General features: G+C 40.8%; 1 protein-coding gene across 5 annotated transcripts in view; it reads left to right on the forward strand.

Annotated features, from left to right (window-relative positions):
* GALNT3 (polypeptide N-acetylgalactosaminyltransferase 3) overlaps nt 1–17,129 on the forward strand; it is a 517,623-nt gene that overhangs the window by 365,587 nt on the left and 134,907 nt on the right. For all 5 annotated transcript variants that reach the window (XM_085645397.1, XM_085645398.1, XM_085645396.1 and 2 more), the window contains one exon: nt 9,519–9,719. In XM_085645397.1, the coding sequence (XP_085501523.1) occupies nt 9,519–9,719 (201 nt within the window). The remainder of the gene's footprint in view (nt 1–9,518; nt 9,720–17,129) is intronic.

Raw genomic sequence — 17,129 nt, forward strand, 5'->3', positions numbered from 1 at the left:
CCTCATTCATAGCTATAGCTTCTTCATTTTGAATAAATGGTTCTCCAAGAGGATCTTGACTTCCTGGTGCAGAACTTTGGCTGCTGTGTGAACTATCCCTTGTTATCTCAACAGTGATGGTTTCTACCTGTTCAATCTCATCTTTCAACATTTGCAAGTAGTTTGGAAAGACTGAATACTCAATGCGGTCTTTCACAGCTGTGAAAGAGTCTTTGCAACTGTAATAGTGTCTAAGTAAATCTGGTTCAGCACGCCCTGACTTGAACAACTGCAAAAGTACCAAGAAGAAAAACTCCCTTTTCTCTGGGGTTTGGCAACTAAGCTTTCAGTGGTTAATAAGATTCCCTTTGTTTCTCACCAAACAGTCACATCCAAGTACTGCCTATCTTCTTTCTTCTATGTTTTAGTTAGATTCCTTCTATATGTATAGTACTGAAGTACTTCATAGAGGCACATTTTGAAGATGAGGACTCCTTCTTGGGTAGTGTGTATCTAGCATGGTAGTTTTCAGAATGTCTCTACTTTTGGGATCCAGTTCTGCATGGTACTGGATTTCTTGGAAATACTTTAATAGTCTATTTTGACTGCTTGCAAAGCGTAGGCTTACCCACACATTTCCCCCTGACTTGGAGAACAAACTAGCCAAGCTCAACCCGTCTGAGCATTCAAAGGATCCTATTTCTCAGTGGAAAAGCATTTTCAAACTAAAACTGCAATTTCTTGGTAAGACTCTTTTCTGGAGAAATCTCCTCCCACATTCCTTTCATCTGCCGTTTCTGATTTCACTATACATAGTCACGTAGCAAGCAACAGCGATGGAGTTGTCTGCAACAAATTGTAAATCCTTCTTGCATTCCACATCTTCAGAATCACAGGGTTGTAGTCATTGATATACTTGGAATTGTCTGTTCTTCTCAGGTTGTATGTATTTTTTGTGTTATTTCCGTGTTAGACTGTAGACAAAAGCTGTTGACTCTTCCTTTTGAAAGGACAGGTTGTGGGAATCCAATATGACATCTTGTGTAACATTTTCCTTTGCATCTGTATTTTTGATGATAGTACTTCCCACACCTAGGAGTTTGAAACCGGATACCTTGTTGTCTCAAGCCCTTGTGAGCACCGTCTTTTGGGATGGCGCATGTCACATACAGTTGTGTGAAAGACCAGACAGACTCATCACACTGTCTTCCAAATTTCCGTCCATCTTTTACCGATAACATAACTAGCAATTAGAACATGCAGTAAAACAGTATTTGTACAATATACAATTCAAAGGGAACACATTGTGTACCAACTTTTCACACACCTAGTCCGCACCTCAGAAATACTGTAACATACTCACAAAGCATCTTACTCACCTAGTAATAAACATCTACAAACACTCACACTACCACTCATAAACTTTCAATACTTGTATTTATTTCATACTTTACTTTTAACAACCTAACATACACATATACCTTCTCAATCAATGTTCTTTCTAAAAATTAAATGTAATTCGCATACTTGAAAATTGAGTTTGTTTGTGAGTTTTTGCTCTTTTAAATACATTCAATACTCCCAGAAAATGTCAAAACTAAGAATAGCACAGCACTCATTTAAAGCAACCATTAACGGCAGCCTTTTCAATTCTGCACACTCTTATACTGCGGAAGGCAGCAAATAGAAACATATCTTTCATATTGTAGTTTTGTAACTCCTCTTCTGAATGGTTACAATACATTAACCCTTTCATGCACTTTTATAACGAAGCCTAATATTGTAGAATATTTGTGCATATTCGCTACTTATTCGTGATTGTCGCGATGAATAGGTGAAAAAAATGGGAGTCCAAAAACATATGTACCTTGCTTGTTTTATGCATTTAAAGGTATAGTACACTTTATTAGCGATCCCTCATTAAGAAATTAAACCCTTTTTATGCAACAATCCATCTAAACTCTAATTTCTAGAAACAGAGAACTCGCTCTTTAACACCCTTCCCCCAGTACACTCTTAGCACAGTCTCCAGGGCAACCCACTAGAACCAGTAGGTCACAAGTTCGCAGTTCATTCTAGAAGAACCATACTAGTTACAAAATGAGCTGCAGCAGGTGTGGGTTACAGTACAGAACTAAAAGTGTATCCAATTCTGCATCTTTTAAAAAAAAAAAAAATATCCAGAGCACACCATAGATCTAGTTACTTAGGCTTTCAAGACATTTACTAATTTTATTCACCTGCATATTCACAGCATCAAGTCATCATTTTTTTTAAAATCAGAAGCACACCTCCATTTTAACTGCCTTTCATTTTCCAAACTGCCTCATTCAGCTCCAGCCTTCTGCTACTGCTGCTTCACTTCAAAATGGTAAAGTGTGGATTGTAGGCCACAGGTATGTCTTTTGATCTAGAGAGTATGCTAGAAAGAGTGGGATTGACAGGGGCTTAGGTTTGACTCGTGTGGCTCAATGGTTAGAGCGGCAGACCCTGATGCAGAGTTCTGGCCCGGGACCAGAGTTCAATCCCCCGCCTCGGCGGGTCTTGGATTCAATTTCCTCGGACCTGATAATTCTCGCTTCGGTGCCTATTCTAATCATGGGTCCCACGCTGCAACTCTGGGCAATAGCTTGCTTAATCTCCACACCGGCCCCAGCAGCGCTGGGATGCCTGGCTTCACCATGGGGGTGCCCAGGAGTGGACATTTCACAGGGAAAGGCCAGGAAGGGTTCCACAGCGGTATGAGTAAAAGCACCAGGATACCCCCGTTGGGGGTGGCAGTGCGCTATACAAGTACATACACATTTACATTTACTTGAATGGCCAGAGAGAATTGAAGTGGCATCAATTGCTGCCTTTGTTTGAAAGCATTGTGGATTCCCAACGTCTTGACCTCATGATTGTGCACTGTGGTGGTAATGACCTATGTACACTGACTGGGGTAGAACTAGAAATCCTACCGAAGGATATCTTTGCACAATTAATGATACTTTTCCCTCACGCTGTCTTGGAGTACTCCAGGAAACATGTTAATAAAAAAGTTTCTGCATTACTCAAAAACCATAACATGGGCTCTATCTGCAACAACAAGCTGCATTTTGACATGCATGGAATCTATAGAAGTGATGGAGTTCACTTCACAGACGAAGGCAATAGGGTGTTTATCATCCTCCTGATACTCTGCATTCGGTCTTATATGTAGCTGTCATATAGGCACACAATGAACACAAAGGCTCTTCTCAGAGCCACCCTACTGCCCAAAATAATTTCATTTTTTATAAGTATTTTTTTAAACAATTTTAAAATATTTGCGATGACATGGTGATATTCGTCAATACATCGCATATTCACAAACAAAAGCAGACATGCAATAGCAACCAGTATATTTAAAATGAATAACTAGATAATTGATTCTGAGAATCACGCTAGATACATCACTATCTAAATAACTTTATAAAACATGTATGAGTCTCTGAGTGTTTCTGTGAGTGCACGTATAAGAGTTTGAGTGAGCCTGTTAGTGGGTGCATACCTGTCTCAGAAGCTTTGTCAGTGGGTATGTGATAGATAGACTGGGTTAATGAGTGTGAGTGGGTGCATGAGTCTCTGAGTGGGTCTGAGTCAGTGCATTAGTCTGTGAGTGGGTGTGTGAATCTGAGTAGGTGTGTGATTGGGTGCTTGAGTCTTTAAGTGGGTCTGTGAGTGTCTGCATGAGTCTCTGAGTGGGTCTGGGTGGGCATGTGAGTGTCAGTGATTGTGCAAGTGAGTGCATGAGTCTTTGAGTGGGTCTGTGAGTTGGTGCATTAGTCTTGGAGTATGTGAGTGGCTGCATGAGTGTCAGTGGGTCTTTCAGTGGGTGCATGTCTTTCAGTGGGTACATGAATCTGAGTGGGTGAATGATTCTGAGTGGGTCTGTAAGTGGGTGAATAAGTCTCTGAGTAGGTCTGTGACCGAGTCTGTGTCTCTTTGAGTGAGTCTGTAAATGGGTGCGTCAGTGGGTCTATGAGAGGTGTGTGTGTTTGTGAGTGAGTGACAGTGGGTACATGTCTCTCTGACTGGTCCTATAAGTGGGTGCATGAGTCTCTGAGTGGGTGTATGAGTGTGTCTGGGAGTGCGTGGTTCTCTGAGTGTGACTGTCAATGACTGTCTGACTGGGTCTGTATGTGTGTATGAATCTCTGAGCGAGTGCAGTTACCTGAGCTAACTATAACCTACACCGCCACATTGCACTGCTAATGACCTCACATATTACATCACTCATGACCTGGTCAGTGACATCACATCCTCCTGTGACTGTTAGTGTTTCTTAAACTTTTCTGAGACTCAAAGATATATACTAAGCTACAGCTTAAGTTAAATTACTATTCTTTCTGTACTAGAAATTAGTCATACTATTTCTAACCTCTCATCTGAGGGATCAGTATTTGAGTGGATAGCTTAATGACTGTATGGGCGTGGGAGTGGCTGTATGCACGTGTTGGTGGAAAAGTGAGTGGCTGTATGAGTGGCTCTATTATAGAGTGAGTCGGTGTGTGGAATGGCTGTATGGGTGAGTTAGTGGCTATGTGGGTGGCTGCATAGGTGTGAGTGGGTGTGTGGCTGTATGGATGACTTTGTGAGTGGCTGTATCACTAAGCGATTGGATGTGTAAGTGGCTGCATGGGTGAGTAAGTGGATGTTTGGGTGAGAGTGGCTGTGTGGGTGAGTGAGTGGCTGTTTGGTTAATTTAGGTGCTGTGTGAGTGACTATTGGAGATTTTCTGTGGGAGTGGCTGTATGAGTAAGTGGTCATCTGAGTGCTTGTAGGGATGAGTGAATGGGTATGCAAGTTGTGAGTGTGAGTGGGTATGTAGGTAGCTGTATGAGGCATTGTATGGCTGTGTAAGTGGTATGGGTTAGTAAATGGTTGTATGAGTAGCTGGGTGAATAAGTGATTGTATGAGTGGCTGTATGGGTGAGTGGGGTATGTGAGTCTGTGCATGGATGAGTGAGTGGGTGTATGGATGAGTGTGTGGGTGTGTGACTCGTTGTATGGATATATGAATAGGTATGTGAATAGTTCTGTGTGTGAGACAGACTGTATGGAGTATGAGTGGGTATGTGAGTGATTCTGTGGATGATATCGGTGATGTCACTGATTATTTCATGAGTGATGTAATATGTGAGGTCATAAGCAGTGCACTGTAGGGGTGTAAGGTATAGTTAGCTCAGGTAACTATAACTGCTGACATTCTATGATTCTGTATGAGTGAAATCTGAGCACAACTATAACGTCCCTGAAACCTTTCTTTTTATCAGTGAATATTCTAAGGTTTTCTAATCTTAATTTCAAACTCTAAGGTCCCTGTAACCTTTGTTTTTGTTCAGTGAATTTGTAAGGTTTTAAAAAATTATATTTCCTAGCTAGTGGAGAGGCCTCCCATGATCTGTCAGCAATCCTGCTGTGTGGGACTTACAGGAGGGGTTGTTGTCCTCCAAAGCCCTCAGCAGCCAAGGGGACTTCATCCTCCAACCGGTGGTGCGCCAAGAAGAGTGGTTAAGAAAGGGGGAGTGTCTCTGATGACTTACCCCAGGGCCCAACCTTTTCTTTAACTATTTAATAGGGATGGGGGCTGATTTTGGCCACCCCCTCACCAGTGGAGTGCTGTACAGCATCAAACATAGCCAACGAGAGATTGGTGGATGGTTAATGCACCTCTAAGAATGTAAGACACTGTTAATTGTGTAGCAGATCACAGGGCTTTCAAGTGGAAATATTTTCCTAACCTGAGAACTAAATGCCTTAAGACTAAACATCAAATTCGTTGTCTTCTACTACAGAGGTACAGCAGTTGGTTTTAAAGGCTAATCTTTTTACATAATTTACTTTACATATTTTGACAGGGCAGAGTAACTGAGTAAAAAGATATTCACCATATCACGTAAACCCACAGTGTTTTTTTGATTGCGAATGCTTGGGATAGTGAAACATAAGGAGATATTTTGCTCCACATTCAAAGTTCTATGCATCACTCTTGGAATCATTGAACAATCCACAACACGGCAGCTCCTTTTACCAATTTCAATTGGCCAATACAGAAAGAGCATGCACAAATTCAAACATAATTGCTGGTTGGGCACATTGCTGCTTCTGAAATTTCAAAAGTAATTTATTGTTAACTGCAAAGGCCACCTTTTGGTCCTCTGTTTCAATCAGTGGACTGGACCATCATCAAGAGAGAGGCAGCCAGAAGGACATCATGTTCTCAGTGATAATAATTTTGAGTGTATGTCTAAATTAAAATAAATGAACCATCTGAGCAACTTTGTCATTAAGAAGAGAGCATAGCGTGTCTAAGAATCAAGGAAGCAAAAATACCGGTTTATGACTAAAAGTCCATATAAATGTGGGAAGCAGGATGGGAAAAAAATAAGCAACCTTTTTTTCATTGTTATTACTAAATAGAAGAACCCGTTATTTATTGCCATTGATAGCATGACATCCTTTATGACCATTGATTTCGCTAATGTTTATTCAATTACAGCAATGAACTGTTGTGATCATGCTCCCTTTCACTTCTTCCAATTTTAATCGCTGAAAATGTTTAATATTTGCATTGTGCATGACTGCAGTATCTATTGTGCCATACCCTACAGTACCATGGCGAATATGACTTTCAGGCCTACCCTGTGCTGCCTGACTACTGCAGTGTACAACTGTGTGACCTGTCAAAACCCATTTTGACAAGAGAAACCTTTCTTTCAAATATTAAGTCACCCCTATGTAGACGTTTCAGCCCACAACTGGAGCCTGCATGGTGTGTAAAAGTAGGATAGGTAGAAATATACAGGTATTATGTCCTTACAGAAAATAGCACTCACAAGCTATTTCCACTGTAAGAAGGCTCTGGCTGGCCCATAGGAAATAATGGGAAGCAGGAGTAAATCATTATTCTGTTATCTCTGGTTTGGTACCATCTAGAAATCTGATTAAACCTCTCTTTTTAATATTTATTATAAGACCTACTTATTGGTGAAGTTGGATAGTTATTAAATATTAAGGAAAAATAACTTTAGGAAAGGTACCTTTTCCCTGCCTGAACCATGTGGAGGCTAATTAGTTTTAGCACCCCAGCAGTAGTCCAGTGCGTGATTAGCCCTGATGAGGTATGAAAAGTGCTACCAGAGCAGACACAATGGCTTCGGTGTGGGAAAGTGTTTTTCTTTCCCTGTTGGAAGACAGGTAAGACTGTACCCAGAAAATTATTATACTTTAAAGGGGCTTCCCCGTCACAAGCAAATGTTAGTGACACCAGGAAAGGCCCTAGCTTTTGTCCTCCCAGTCAGGCAGGCATCAAACCTAGTGGTGTGGGGTTAGAGCTACCTGCAGAACTGGTTTAAAGTGACCACAGGGGAGGGGACTGCTCATCAATCTGGCCACACCTCTATGAGGGGGCACACAAAGGTTCTGGCCAAGAGGGGGAGGGTTTTCCTATCTTGGATTTTGATAGTGAGGGAGCACTGTGAGATTGTTCGCATTAGGGGGAAACAAGAACTTCTGCAAAAGGGGTGGCTAGGAATCCCCCACCTGCTAGCTTGTGTCAGACATTAATTTAGCATCCCCAGGCACCCTACTCAGAACATTTTGTGGATCTGCGGAAGAATAGAAGAGGACTGAACCTTCTCTTAGATCTATGAACTAAGAGGAGCCCTTAAAAACTGGATCTACTCTCTTGTGCCCAGGACCAAGAAGTAGACTCCAAGGGTCAGTTGGATGACGTCACATGTGGCTATGAGGCTACAAAAACCTGGAAGAGGCATTTGCTTAAAGTTTCTAGCTGAGCAGTACCAACTAGATATGACCCTGCTGGTGGTTTCTGCTGGAGTGAGCCTTGGCCCCCAAGTGCTGTTCCTTCGGTCCTGGTACCCTTGGCTGTGTCTAACTGGTCTTCTCTAAACACTCCTGAAAACTTGGGGTTTAGTAAATGTTTGGACAAACCACCCAGGCTATCCGTCAATCGTGCGACCTTACTGCGCTAAGAATTCTGATGTCATCTACTCTGAGCAGCTCTGCAGCAGCAAATCCTATTCAACGGTCTCCTGGTGAGAAGTAATCTCAACATTGGATACAGTTGCAGCCTTGCTCCCCTGAAGGATTTATAGCTCCAAAAAAAGAGAAGACAAACATCTTGACTGGGCCAAAAGTATCTGACTGGCGAGAATTTCTTCTGCTCTGAGCTTTTGCCAGCAAAACCAGCAATTCAACAGTATCTCATCCCAATGCCTATCAGATTTTTTGAAGCCTTCCTCAGATACAGCTTGCTTCATTGCCCCATTGAAAGAATTTTTACTTCAAGAAAAAAGGTCCAATTTGCAAGGTAAAACTGCTGACTGGGCCATACCTAGTTAGTATATCCCATTAGGACTTCATCGTGCCTAGGTCCTGATCTACTACAAACATTGACTACCATTGGCACTTTACAATTTTTTGTGCTATTTTAACTTTAAAAATGCATACCCTGTTCCCCTTTTGAGATTTTTTTTATTTTACACTATACATTTTAGTTAATTTTCCTTCTTCGGTTTGGTATTGATATTGTTTGGTGTTTTGACTTTATTACTGTGTTGGTACAGCATAAATATATTACGCTTTGCCTCAAGTTAAGCCTGACTGCTCTATGCCATAGCTACCACGGGTTTAAGCTCAGGTTAGTTTAGTGACTTTGAGAGTTGATCCTGGCATTAGTTGTGAATACTCCTTGGGCTGGGCGAAATAATCGAAATTCTTAAATAAGTAGCGGGAATACATACCAAGGCAACAACTGCTAAAGATAAGTGGGCTAAATTAATATCAGGGATTTGACATATTTGAGAAATATTTAGTGACTGTCTACAGTGGAATCTGAGAGCCTTCTGTAGATGCCAGGTTTCAATTGGTGCAATAAATGGTGTTACTTTCATTTGTTTCTGAGATGCAATACAACTACACACTACAGAGCCAGGATTCCACTTGAATCCACTCCGACACATGCCCTGAATCAATTACTTCTATTTCCAATGTAATAAACACATGTTCTAAATTCAGCAGGCAATTCGAAAATAGTTTAATCAGTCCTCTACTGGTGGTCATATTAAACCAAGGGATGGATTAAGGCATTAAAGTAATACCATCATTGATTACTTTTTGTTCCAGTGAACATTTAATTTGGATCATGTTATATACCGTCAGATTTTAGAGGCATGCTCAAGTTTCAGCTGTTATAAATTATATTAATGATTGTATATAGTGTCTTTATGAATTGGAGGCTGTAAAAAAAGTAGTATGCAGTATGTGTCACTCGGTTACTTATGTAACAGTTTTAAACAACAGTTAATTTGATCTTTGCTTTCTTTTAGACAAAAAATAAACTTCTTGAATTTTTGTTGTGGTGCTGCTCTTAAAAGCATGCCATTTCTCAATTTTGTGCAATTTTTTTTGTCATTGAATAATTGTGAGGAAATATTGTGTGAATTACAGGTTATGCGTCATGTATTCAAGCATTGTTTGTTGTAAATTATCAGGTATGGCAGTGTGGCGGTACTTTGGAGATTCTACCGTGTAGTGTTGTGGGACATGTTTTTCGCAGCAAGAGTCCACATACCTTTCCCAAAGGTACACAAGTAATTGCTCGCAATGAAGTCCGCCTTGCTGAGGTCTGGATGGATGAATATAAAGAAATATTTTATCGGAGAAACAAAGAAGCTTTAAAGATTGCAAAAGAAGTAAGTAATATTCATATTTAATTTCGTTTTTGTCAACTTTTGCTTAAGGGCCTATTTAGGAGCCAGACATCGAAAGATGAGACAAATATACCCAAGCACCATACTGCTTAAGCAGATAAATGGAAGGAAAGTGTTTGGAACAACAAGGTTGTTTGTGATGGAAGTGTTGCACTAAAGAAAGATCGTTAGTTGAATTCTCACTTATAAGGTGCTATTTCAAAATCACATTAATAAATACTGGATCCATCAAAAACCTGTTGAAACAAAATTACCATTATTGTCAATAATTTCAAAATTAAGATAGCGATGGGTGAGAATTCAATAACTTTGAATTGGCATTAACTGCTCTCCTGCCTCGCTTTGCATGGCACAAGATAACAATGCTGCTGTTTTGTTTCTGTCAGAGAATTTTAGGATGAACAGGATTCGACCTAAGTAGTCATGCTGCACCTGCCCTGGTACAATGCTCCTCTACTTGTTAAGGGAGTATTTGATTTTTAAGAATGTGGGGTTGATGTTGTTTTAACAGTATAGTTAAAAGTAATTTGGTTCTGAGACCTTCGACTGTTTTGCTTGCACGCTCGATGGCTTCTCCACAGTTGCAGACTAGATTTGTTAGGCTGTCAACAGTATTTGAAAACCGACATGTCACTTCAAGGTGGATGAGACAGTAACCCACACACTTCCGTAGAACTGACCAGCTTTTATGTAAGGACACTAGATATGTGGGGAGTTGTAAATTGACTTAAAGTAACTTTTTTGAGTTAAACCAAGTATATTTTTGAAAATTGTTATGTGGACTGAGAACAAAAAAGCGTATTGTGTTTGGTTTACTGGAAAAAAACCACACCTCTAAATAGTCAACATGGCAGCAGTTCTTTAGCTGTATGGTTTAGAGGCTCTGTGAAGGTTTAGATTCTGTGTATTACATCCGTGAACCTTTAGGTTCTATGCATTGAGACTCTGTACAGTTTTTTTTCTTACAGTAGTTCCTAGTCCTTCTTTTTCTTTCTACACGTTTTAATCATGTAAAATCTCAAATATCATCACTAACCTCTGCTCATTCCAAGCCACGCCCACCTATTTGAATCTGGTCTTCAGTTGATGGGATGGAATCAATGAAGTAATTTGTAAAGCGCACTACGTACCTGTGAGGGTTTCAAGGTGCTGGGGGGGGGGGTGCGGGAAGGCGGTGGCAGGTAATGTGGGGGTGGCAGGGAATGTGGGGGTGGCTACCCACCCCTCAGAGCCTATCCATAAATATAATGTAGCTGAGAGGGTAGTATTAGGAGGGACTGTAATTATTCAGTTCCTTACTGTCCAACTGCGAATTTGCATTCTTGTTGATGGCATTCTATGCCAGATTGGAAGGTGGTGCAATAAGCCTTTTCCAGCGACTGCCACAGTCTGTATGGAAGTAGGTAGTGGGATCTGAGGATGAGGAATGAGTTGGGTAGGGACTAAGAGCAGTCTCAATCTATTCCCTTCCTGATCATCATGCTTATTTATTTGGTCAGATATGGCATGATGGATCCCAGCCTCCCTTTAACTACAATGGTAAAATTGGCAGGGAAATGCATGGCACACAGCATGTCTGAATGTATTGCTTGCCCCTAATCCCGTTTTTAATTTGATAGCTCAAGTCAGATGGTCATATATGAGATCTGGAAGGGGTCTCCAAGCTCCAATCTCACTCATTCTAAACCCAACAATAAAAATGGGATTTAACATATCCATGTGCTGCACCCCCGTTGCACTGTTGTCCGCTGTAGTCCAGTTACAGGATGGTGGAAGACACTGCATATGATTTGCTGTGCCCTTTTCATCCTGTTCTAGTAAAGAGAAGTGGGAATAGTAATAAAGGATGATGGAGAGGGCCATGACAAGACTAATGAGAGGTGGACTGAGCCAGATTAAGGCTTGGAGAGGGGAGTGAGGCATTAGCTAGATGATGAGAGAGTGGTGCGACGTTTAAGTATCAGGGAGGCAAAGAGCAAGACTGATAAGAGAGGGGACCATGCAAGATTGTGCAAGAGACATTTGAAAGAAGCACAAGATGAACGAGGTAGATGTCCAAAAATAGAAGATTAAAAAAACAGTGCATGTGATGGATAAGCAAGTGGGCTGAGGTACATAAAGGTTGAGCAAAACTATCAAGAAGAGATGGCAAGAGCTGGATAAGAGAGGGTGGGGAGACACAAGCTGATTTATAGATCAAAGTAAGGCACAAGCTTGATGAGATGCCGAAGTGAGAACAAGGCAAAAGGTTCTGCGGGCAAACCCAGGACCAAGGTCGTTGCAAGCAGTGACTGTGGCACATAGTTGATGAGAGGTTACCAAGATACATAATTAATTGCTGGGAGCAAAGACACACCATTGTCTGAGGGGGCAGAATGGGGTACAAGAAGCATGACCGGGAGAACTGAGATGAGTGATCGATAAGAGAATGGACTGAGTCACTCGGCAGTTGAGAAATTTCACCAAGGCAAAGACTGGCAAGAAAGAGACTGATACATAAATTGAATGATGAATTAGGTGAACATGGCATCCAAAAATTGGTGAATTAAGTGCCCAGCTGATGAAAGTAGAGAGAGAAAGCAACCAGAAGAGGGGAGTGAAGCTAAATCATATGAGAAAGAAGTTGAGCTAGAGCTTAGCCACAAATCATCAATGAATGAGAGAAGGCGGCACAAACGTGTTGAAAGTGAGGTGCAAAGAGGATGTGAGGTGAGCAGGGACCAAGATGAATACCTGAGGTACAAGGTAAGTGAGAGAGTGGGACCAGGGCTCATGATGGATGAGAGAAGATACAGAGTAAAGCATTGAACAGGCAAAAGGACTAAGGCACATGTTGGAAGCAGAGAACTGAGGCACCCAACCGACGAGAGAGTGAACAGAGGTGAGACAGATGAGCGAGGGGAGTGAAGATGAGTCTGATAGGAGCGAGAGCATGGAACAGTTCTGTGATGGCTGGGGTTTGCGTGGTCTACAAAAGTCCTACAAAATAAGGTCATGGCATATAGATTTGGTGGATTATCCATGCTGGTTTTGATCCCAACATGGTGTAAGCTAAGGACCAATAATAACTGTAGACTTTGTAATCAAGCTGAGAAGACCAACATTCATGTTTGCATTTTCCCTACCTCAATAAAAGAGAGGCAATTGTTTAAGCAAATGTGCATTCATTCATGTGGACAAGTTGTGATCAAAGTTTTAAAAGCAAATTATACCAGCTTTATTATGTATTGGTATATTCCTGTGTTCGGCTGAAAAGAAACTGGAAGGTTCTATATAAAGGCTCTTACTGGCAGAGGCTATTTTTATCCAATTTAAAATGCTGTTCCTTACAACCTTATGTCACTTTTAACCTTTGTATATCCATACATGCAATTGTTTTTATTAACTTTGTATGAAATAAATACATTTGAATTTGATGGCATTCGAAGAATTACTAGCTGGGAAGCCGTTCTGGTTCAGACTGGAACTCTTATGTATAACGGTATTCAAAATTCAAATTCAAAATTTGAATTTGATTCAGACCTCATCTGAGGTCAACAAATGCAAATACATAATATTAAAAAGTTGTATTTATACTTTTAAAACTTTCTTTAAAACACGTTATAAACATGATAAATTAAACTTGACAAATACAGATATTTAGTGTGTGGTTATTAAATTTATAAAAAAAATTAAAACAACTTTTAAGAAACTCTTTAGGAACTTGAACAAGTTATAGCAAATAAATTCATTTAGAGGAGACTTGCACAATGTAATTAAATCTGGAGATAAAATAGCGTTCTATCTAAGGCAAATGGGTTTTATGAAACGTTGTCGGGCTTCTACCAGGGTCGAATTTGGGCAAATTAAAAGTATGTGGCAAAGGTCTTGTCACTGTTACACGAGTCAGATACCTGAAGATTATTCAGAGGAATTCCATCTGGAAGAATAAACTTTTAAAGTAAGAATTCCTAGTAGCAGGAGAAGAATACACAGCGCCTTACTCTGTGTTAAAGCTGAAACTTTAAATAGTGCTCTGGAGTTTTATATACTATATTATCTGCAAATGTTTTGTGATGCTTTAATTGAGTACAGTACTCCTTGTCTGAATCCAAACCTATTTTCGGCATCATAGGTATTAAAAAGAGCTTCAGATATGTTGGGGGCCAAGCCTGCAAAAGTGCTATAGTGCATTGTGATGCCTCAAGGGCTACTTTGAGATTACTATTAAAAGTATGCAGTGCCGATTCTTCTCTGAATGTCTCTGTTTTTAATATAGGTCTTAGAGAACAGGAGCCATGAGTAAAAGGTTAAAAGCCCACCTTATAATATTAGAGATGGCTCAGCATATTTGCTTGTTAAACAGTATTCATATTGCCAGAAAACTCTGAGAGATCAATATATTTGGGCTCCTTTCTAACTAAGAGCATCCTGAAGGAGGGTTATTTAAAATGTAAACTTTACAGATTTCCCAGGCCAAACAAATCCCATTGGAAATGCATTTTCATCAAGGCCTCATGGCAGGGCAACAAGGTATATATATGTGGTTTGTCCAATCAGAAAGTAGTTCTACTATGTCTCCCTACATTTCTAGAGTTATTTTCCAACTAAAGGGAGGGATATGGCATATGTAGGGTACAGTACTGAGAGGCAGCATCTACTATCTGCAAGCGAGGTGGAATCTCCTCCTGTAGTAGGAGACAGATGAAAATAGATTCATGACTCCTGATTTCTTCTACTGATCTCATAATATGTGAATGCTATGATTGATTGATTGATTGAAGCAGACGAACAGCAAAAAACTGTCTTTTGTGAAATATTTTAAAGCAAACACAAAAAGCTTGTAATGGCTTTCTGACTGTGAAAACATTCAACCTTTAAAAAAACTACACTTGCTTAGTAGCATTTTCCTCAGGAGGCCAGTTGGCTCACTCTTCCCTGCTGATGCATGCATGCACAATGAAGCTTCTGGAATATGTGGTTTCTGACAAATTACTCACAATGGCCAGGGCACTTCAGGTATACAAACCAGATAAACGGGAGCAGGAAGGTCATACAATTATTAGGAGGTGCCTTATAAAAGAGATTTTATATGTTTTGGGGACAGAGAAATTGTACATTTCCATTTCCACATTGTAGTAAAGTGCCTCACAAAATCGACTTGGGTGCTAGGAGCACTGTGGAGCATAGATCTGCCTGATTTTTACATATTCAGAACCCCCAGGGTTTCCCCAGGTGTCCTCAGGGTGGGTGTGGGGGGGTCCTGTGACTATAAGCAGGGTCCTTATAAAAGATGTTTTATATGCCCTCATGATGGAGAAATTGCACATTGCAGTTACCCCATTGTAGATGCCTGGCCCCATAGGATAACATGACAATAGTTTATGAATGCATAACTATTACTAGGAATTAAATAATATATAATTCAAGGACTTAGCAGAATGGTATTGCTAAATCCAATAATATGCCATTGTAGGAATTTATCCTAAAGTATACCGAAAATGAATAAGACTTTTTTGTCTGTAAGCAAAAATTCTGCCTTCCTGCCCTTTTCCCTGACTGGTACAAGTTAACAGGCTTAGCCAGGCTGCTTTAATAAAGTGATACGTGACTCTCCAGATCAGAGGTTATCTGGTGGACAGAGCTCTGCTACACAGGAATGCCAAAGCAGGGGGGAGGGGGTCGTAAAGCATGAAGCTTCAAAGGAGGAACAGGACAGGCAGGGAATGTCAGGGCCATCTACCCCTATCACCTCTGACCCACTCAGATAGCAGGCGTAAGGCAGGAATTCGCAGATGTTCGGCGGAGGAGAGCTATGGAAATGAGCCATACTGGTGGTTAGTTTAGCTAGTTCTTACTCCTCTGCTGAGATTTCAGCCATGTTGATTTTTGAGGAATAGTGCTTTCTGGGAGAAGATGATGCCCCACTTTGGAGGAAGTGGTCATGCTCTGGGCTGTTACCTTGCACCTTTTTGGGCAGGAGTGCTCTCCTGCTTGACCCCAGAGTACACTGAATAAATATGTGAGAGGTTCAGAGCCTCTCAGATCTGCTGCTTGAAACTAAGAGAAGGATTTCCATGCTGGTAACTTGATTTGCACCATCAGGCCCTGCATTCTGACTGACTGCGCCTGCTGCATTGTCTGGAACTATAGCCCTGGGGATATACCTTGCTTCTAGACTAGATTAAATGTGGGGGGGGGAGTTCATGATATGAGTGGGTATGGTTCTTGAACAAAAACGTGAACCCACTCCTGGATCTTGATAAGATTACATGGGGTTGAATTTTATAAAACTGATTTAGTCATTTTACCCTCAAATTATTAGAAGTATATAACTGCTTTCATGTTGTCTATTGACGTCAACTATGAGGTAGAAGGCTACAATGGTACTCTCGAGCCCTGGCAAAGATTTAGTGTGCCGTTCTCCCTATTGAGCGTTGTATTTGATTAACATTGATAATAAAATACTGGGGAAAATATTGACTGGGAGATGATCAAAAGTGGCAAGTATGTTAAGTGAAGACAGGCTTGCCTTCGTTACTGTAAGAAAGGTCTACATTTATGTAGCGGTCCCCTGACTTTTCCCAGTTTGGCTTTAGGATCCTGAGAAACAGTGGTACAGAGTGTGTGCTTTTCCCCCAAGGCATGTACTGTGTATTTGTTTCACCTAATTGGATCATTTAAGTTGCCAGTAGGGACACAGTAGTAGTAGGTAAAGGAAATGAACCTGTGATGTGCAAGTTAGTTGTGTCTGTTGCATTATGTACTTAAATCACCCTCATACATGCCAAATATGTATTGTTATAGAAAGCACCATTGTGCTCTGGCTGGGTTGCAGTTTAAAAGCACTGCAAAGTAATAAGGCAAAGAAAAGTGCATTTTTTGTTTGAAATCTGTTTATTGAGAGTTTGAAAACAAAGACATAAAAACATAGTAGAACAAAGCATTCACAGGTGTACATATCCGATTAATGGCATTGATGCACAATTATGCAAGAAGCAAAGAAGCCAACAGGACATCGGACCAAATGTTCATTATCCCAAGGGTACAGTCAAGGCCCCTTAATACGGCTGCCATGGGTCGACTTTATAAGGAGTCTTGGCAATTGGCCAGGATCAGCGTAAGACAGAAATATAACAACTCTAAACATAGGGAGGGCCATTGTAGAGGGCATGCAGGACTATGGATTGTCACCGAAGTGAGGATGCAGAGAAGTCTCAAGCTAAAGTGTTGGGAAGAGTGGAAGCATGGCTGGGAAGATTTTGTTCAGATGGGGAGGCTCCGGCACCTTGGATTCCTGTGGGGGTCTCATTGATGGCAGGGTTAGTCAAATTGTTTTAGGGCTTTATGCCTAGGGTGTGTAAAGCAGAAGTGTTCTAAGCGAATGAAGTAAGTTATCAGAGGCTGCCGTGT

Source organism: Triturus cristatus, chromosome 3_1 (genome assembly GCF_964204655.1).
Source record: "Triturus cristatus chromosome 3_1, aTriCri1.1, whole genome shotgun sequence".
Taxonomy (NCBI): Eukaryota; Metazoa; Chordata; class Amphibia; order Caudata; family Salamandridae; genus Triturus; species Triturus cristatus.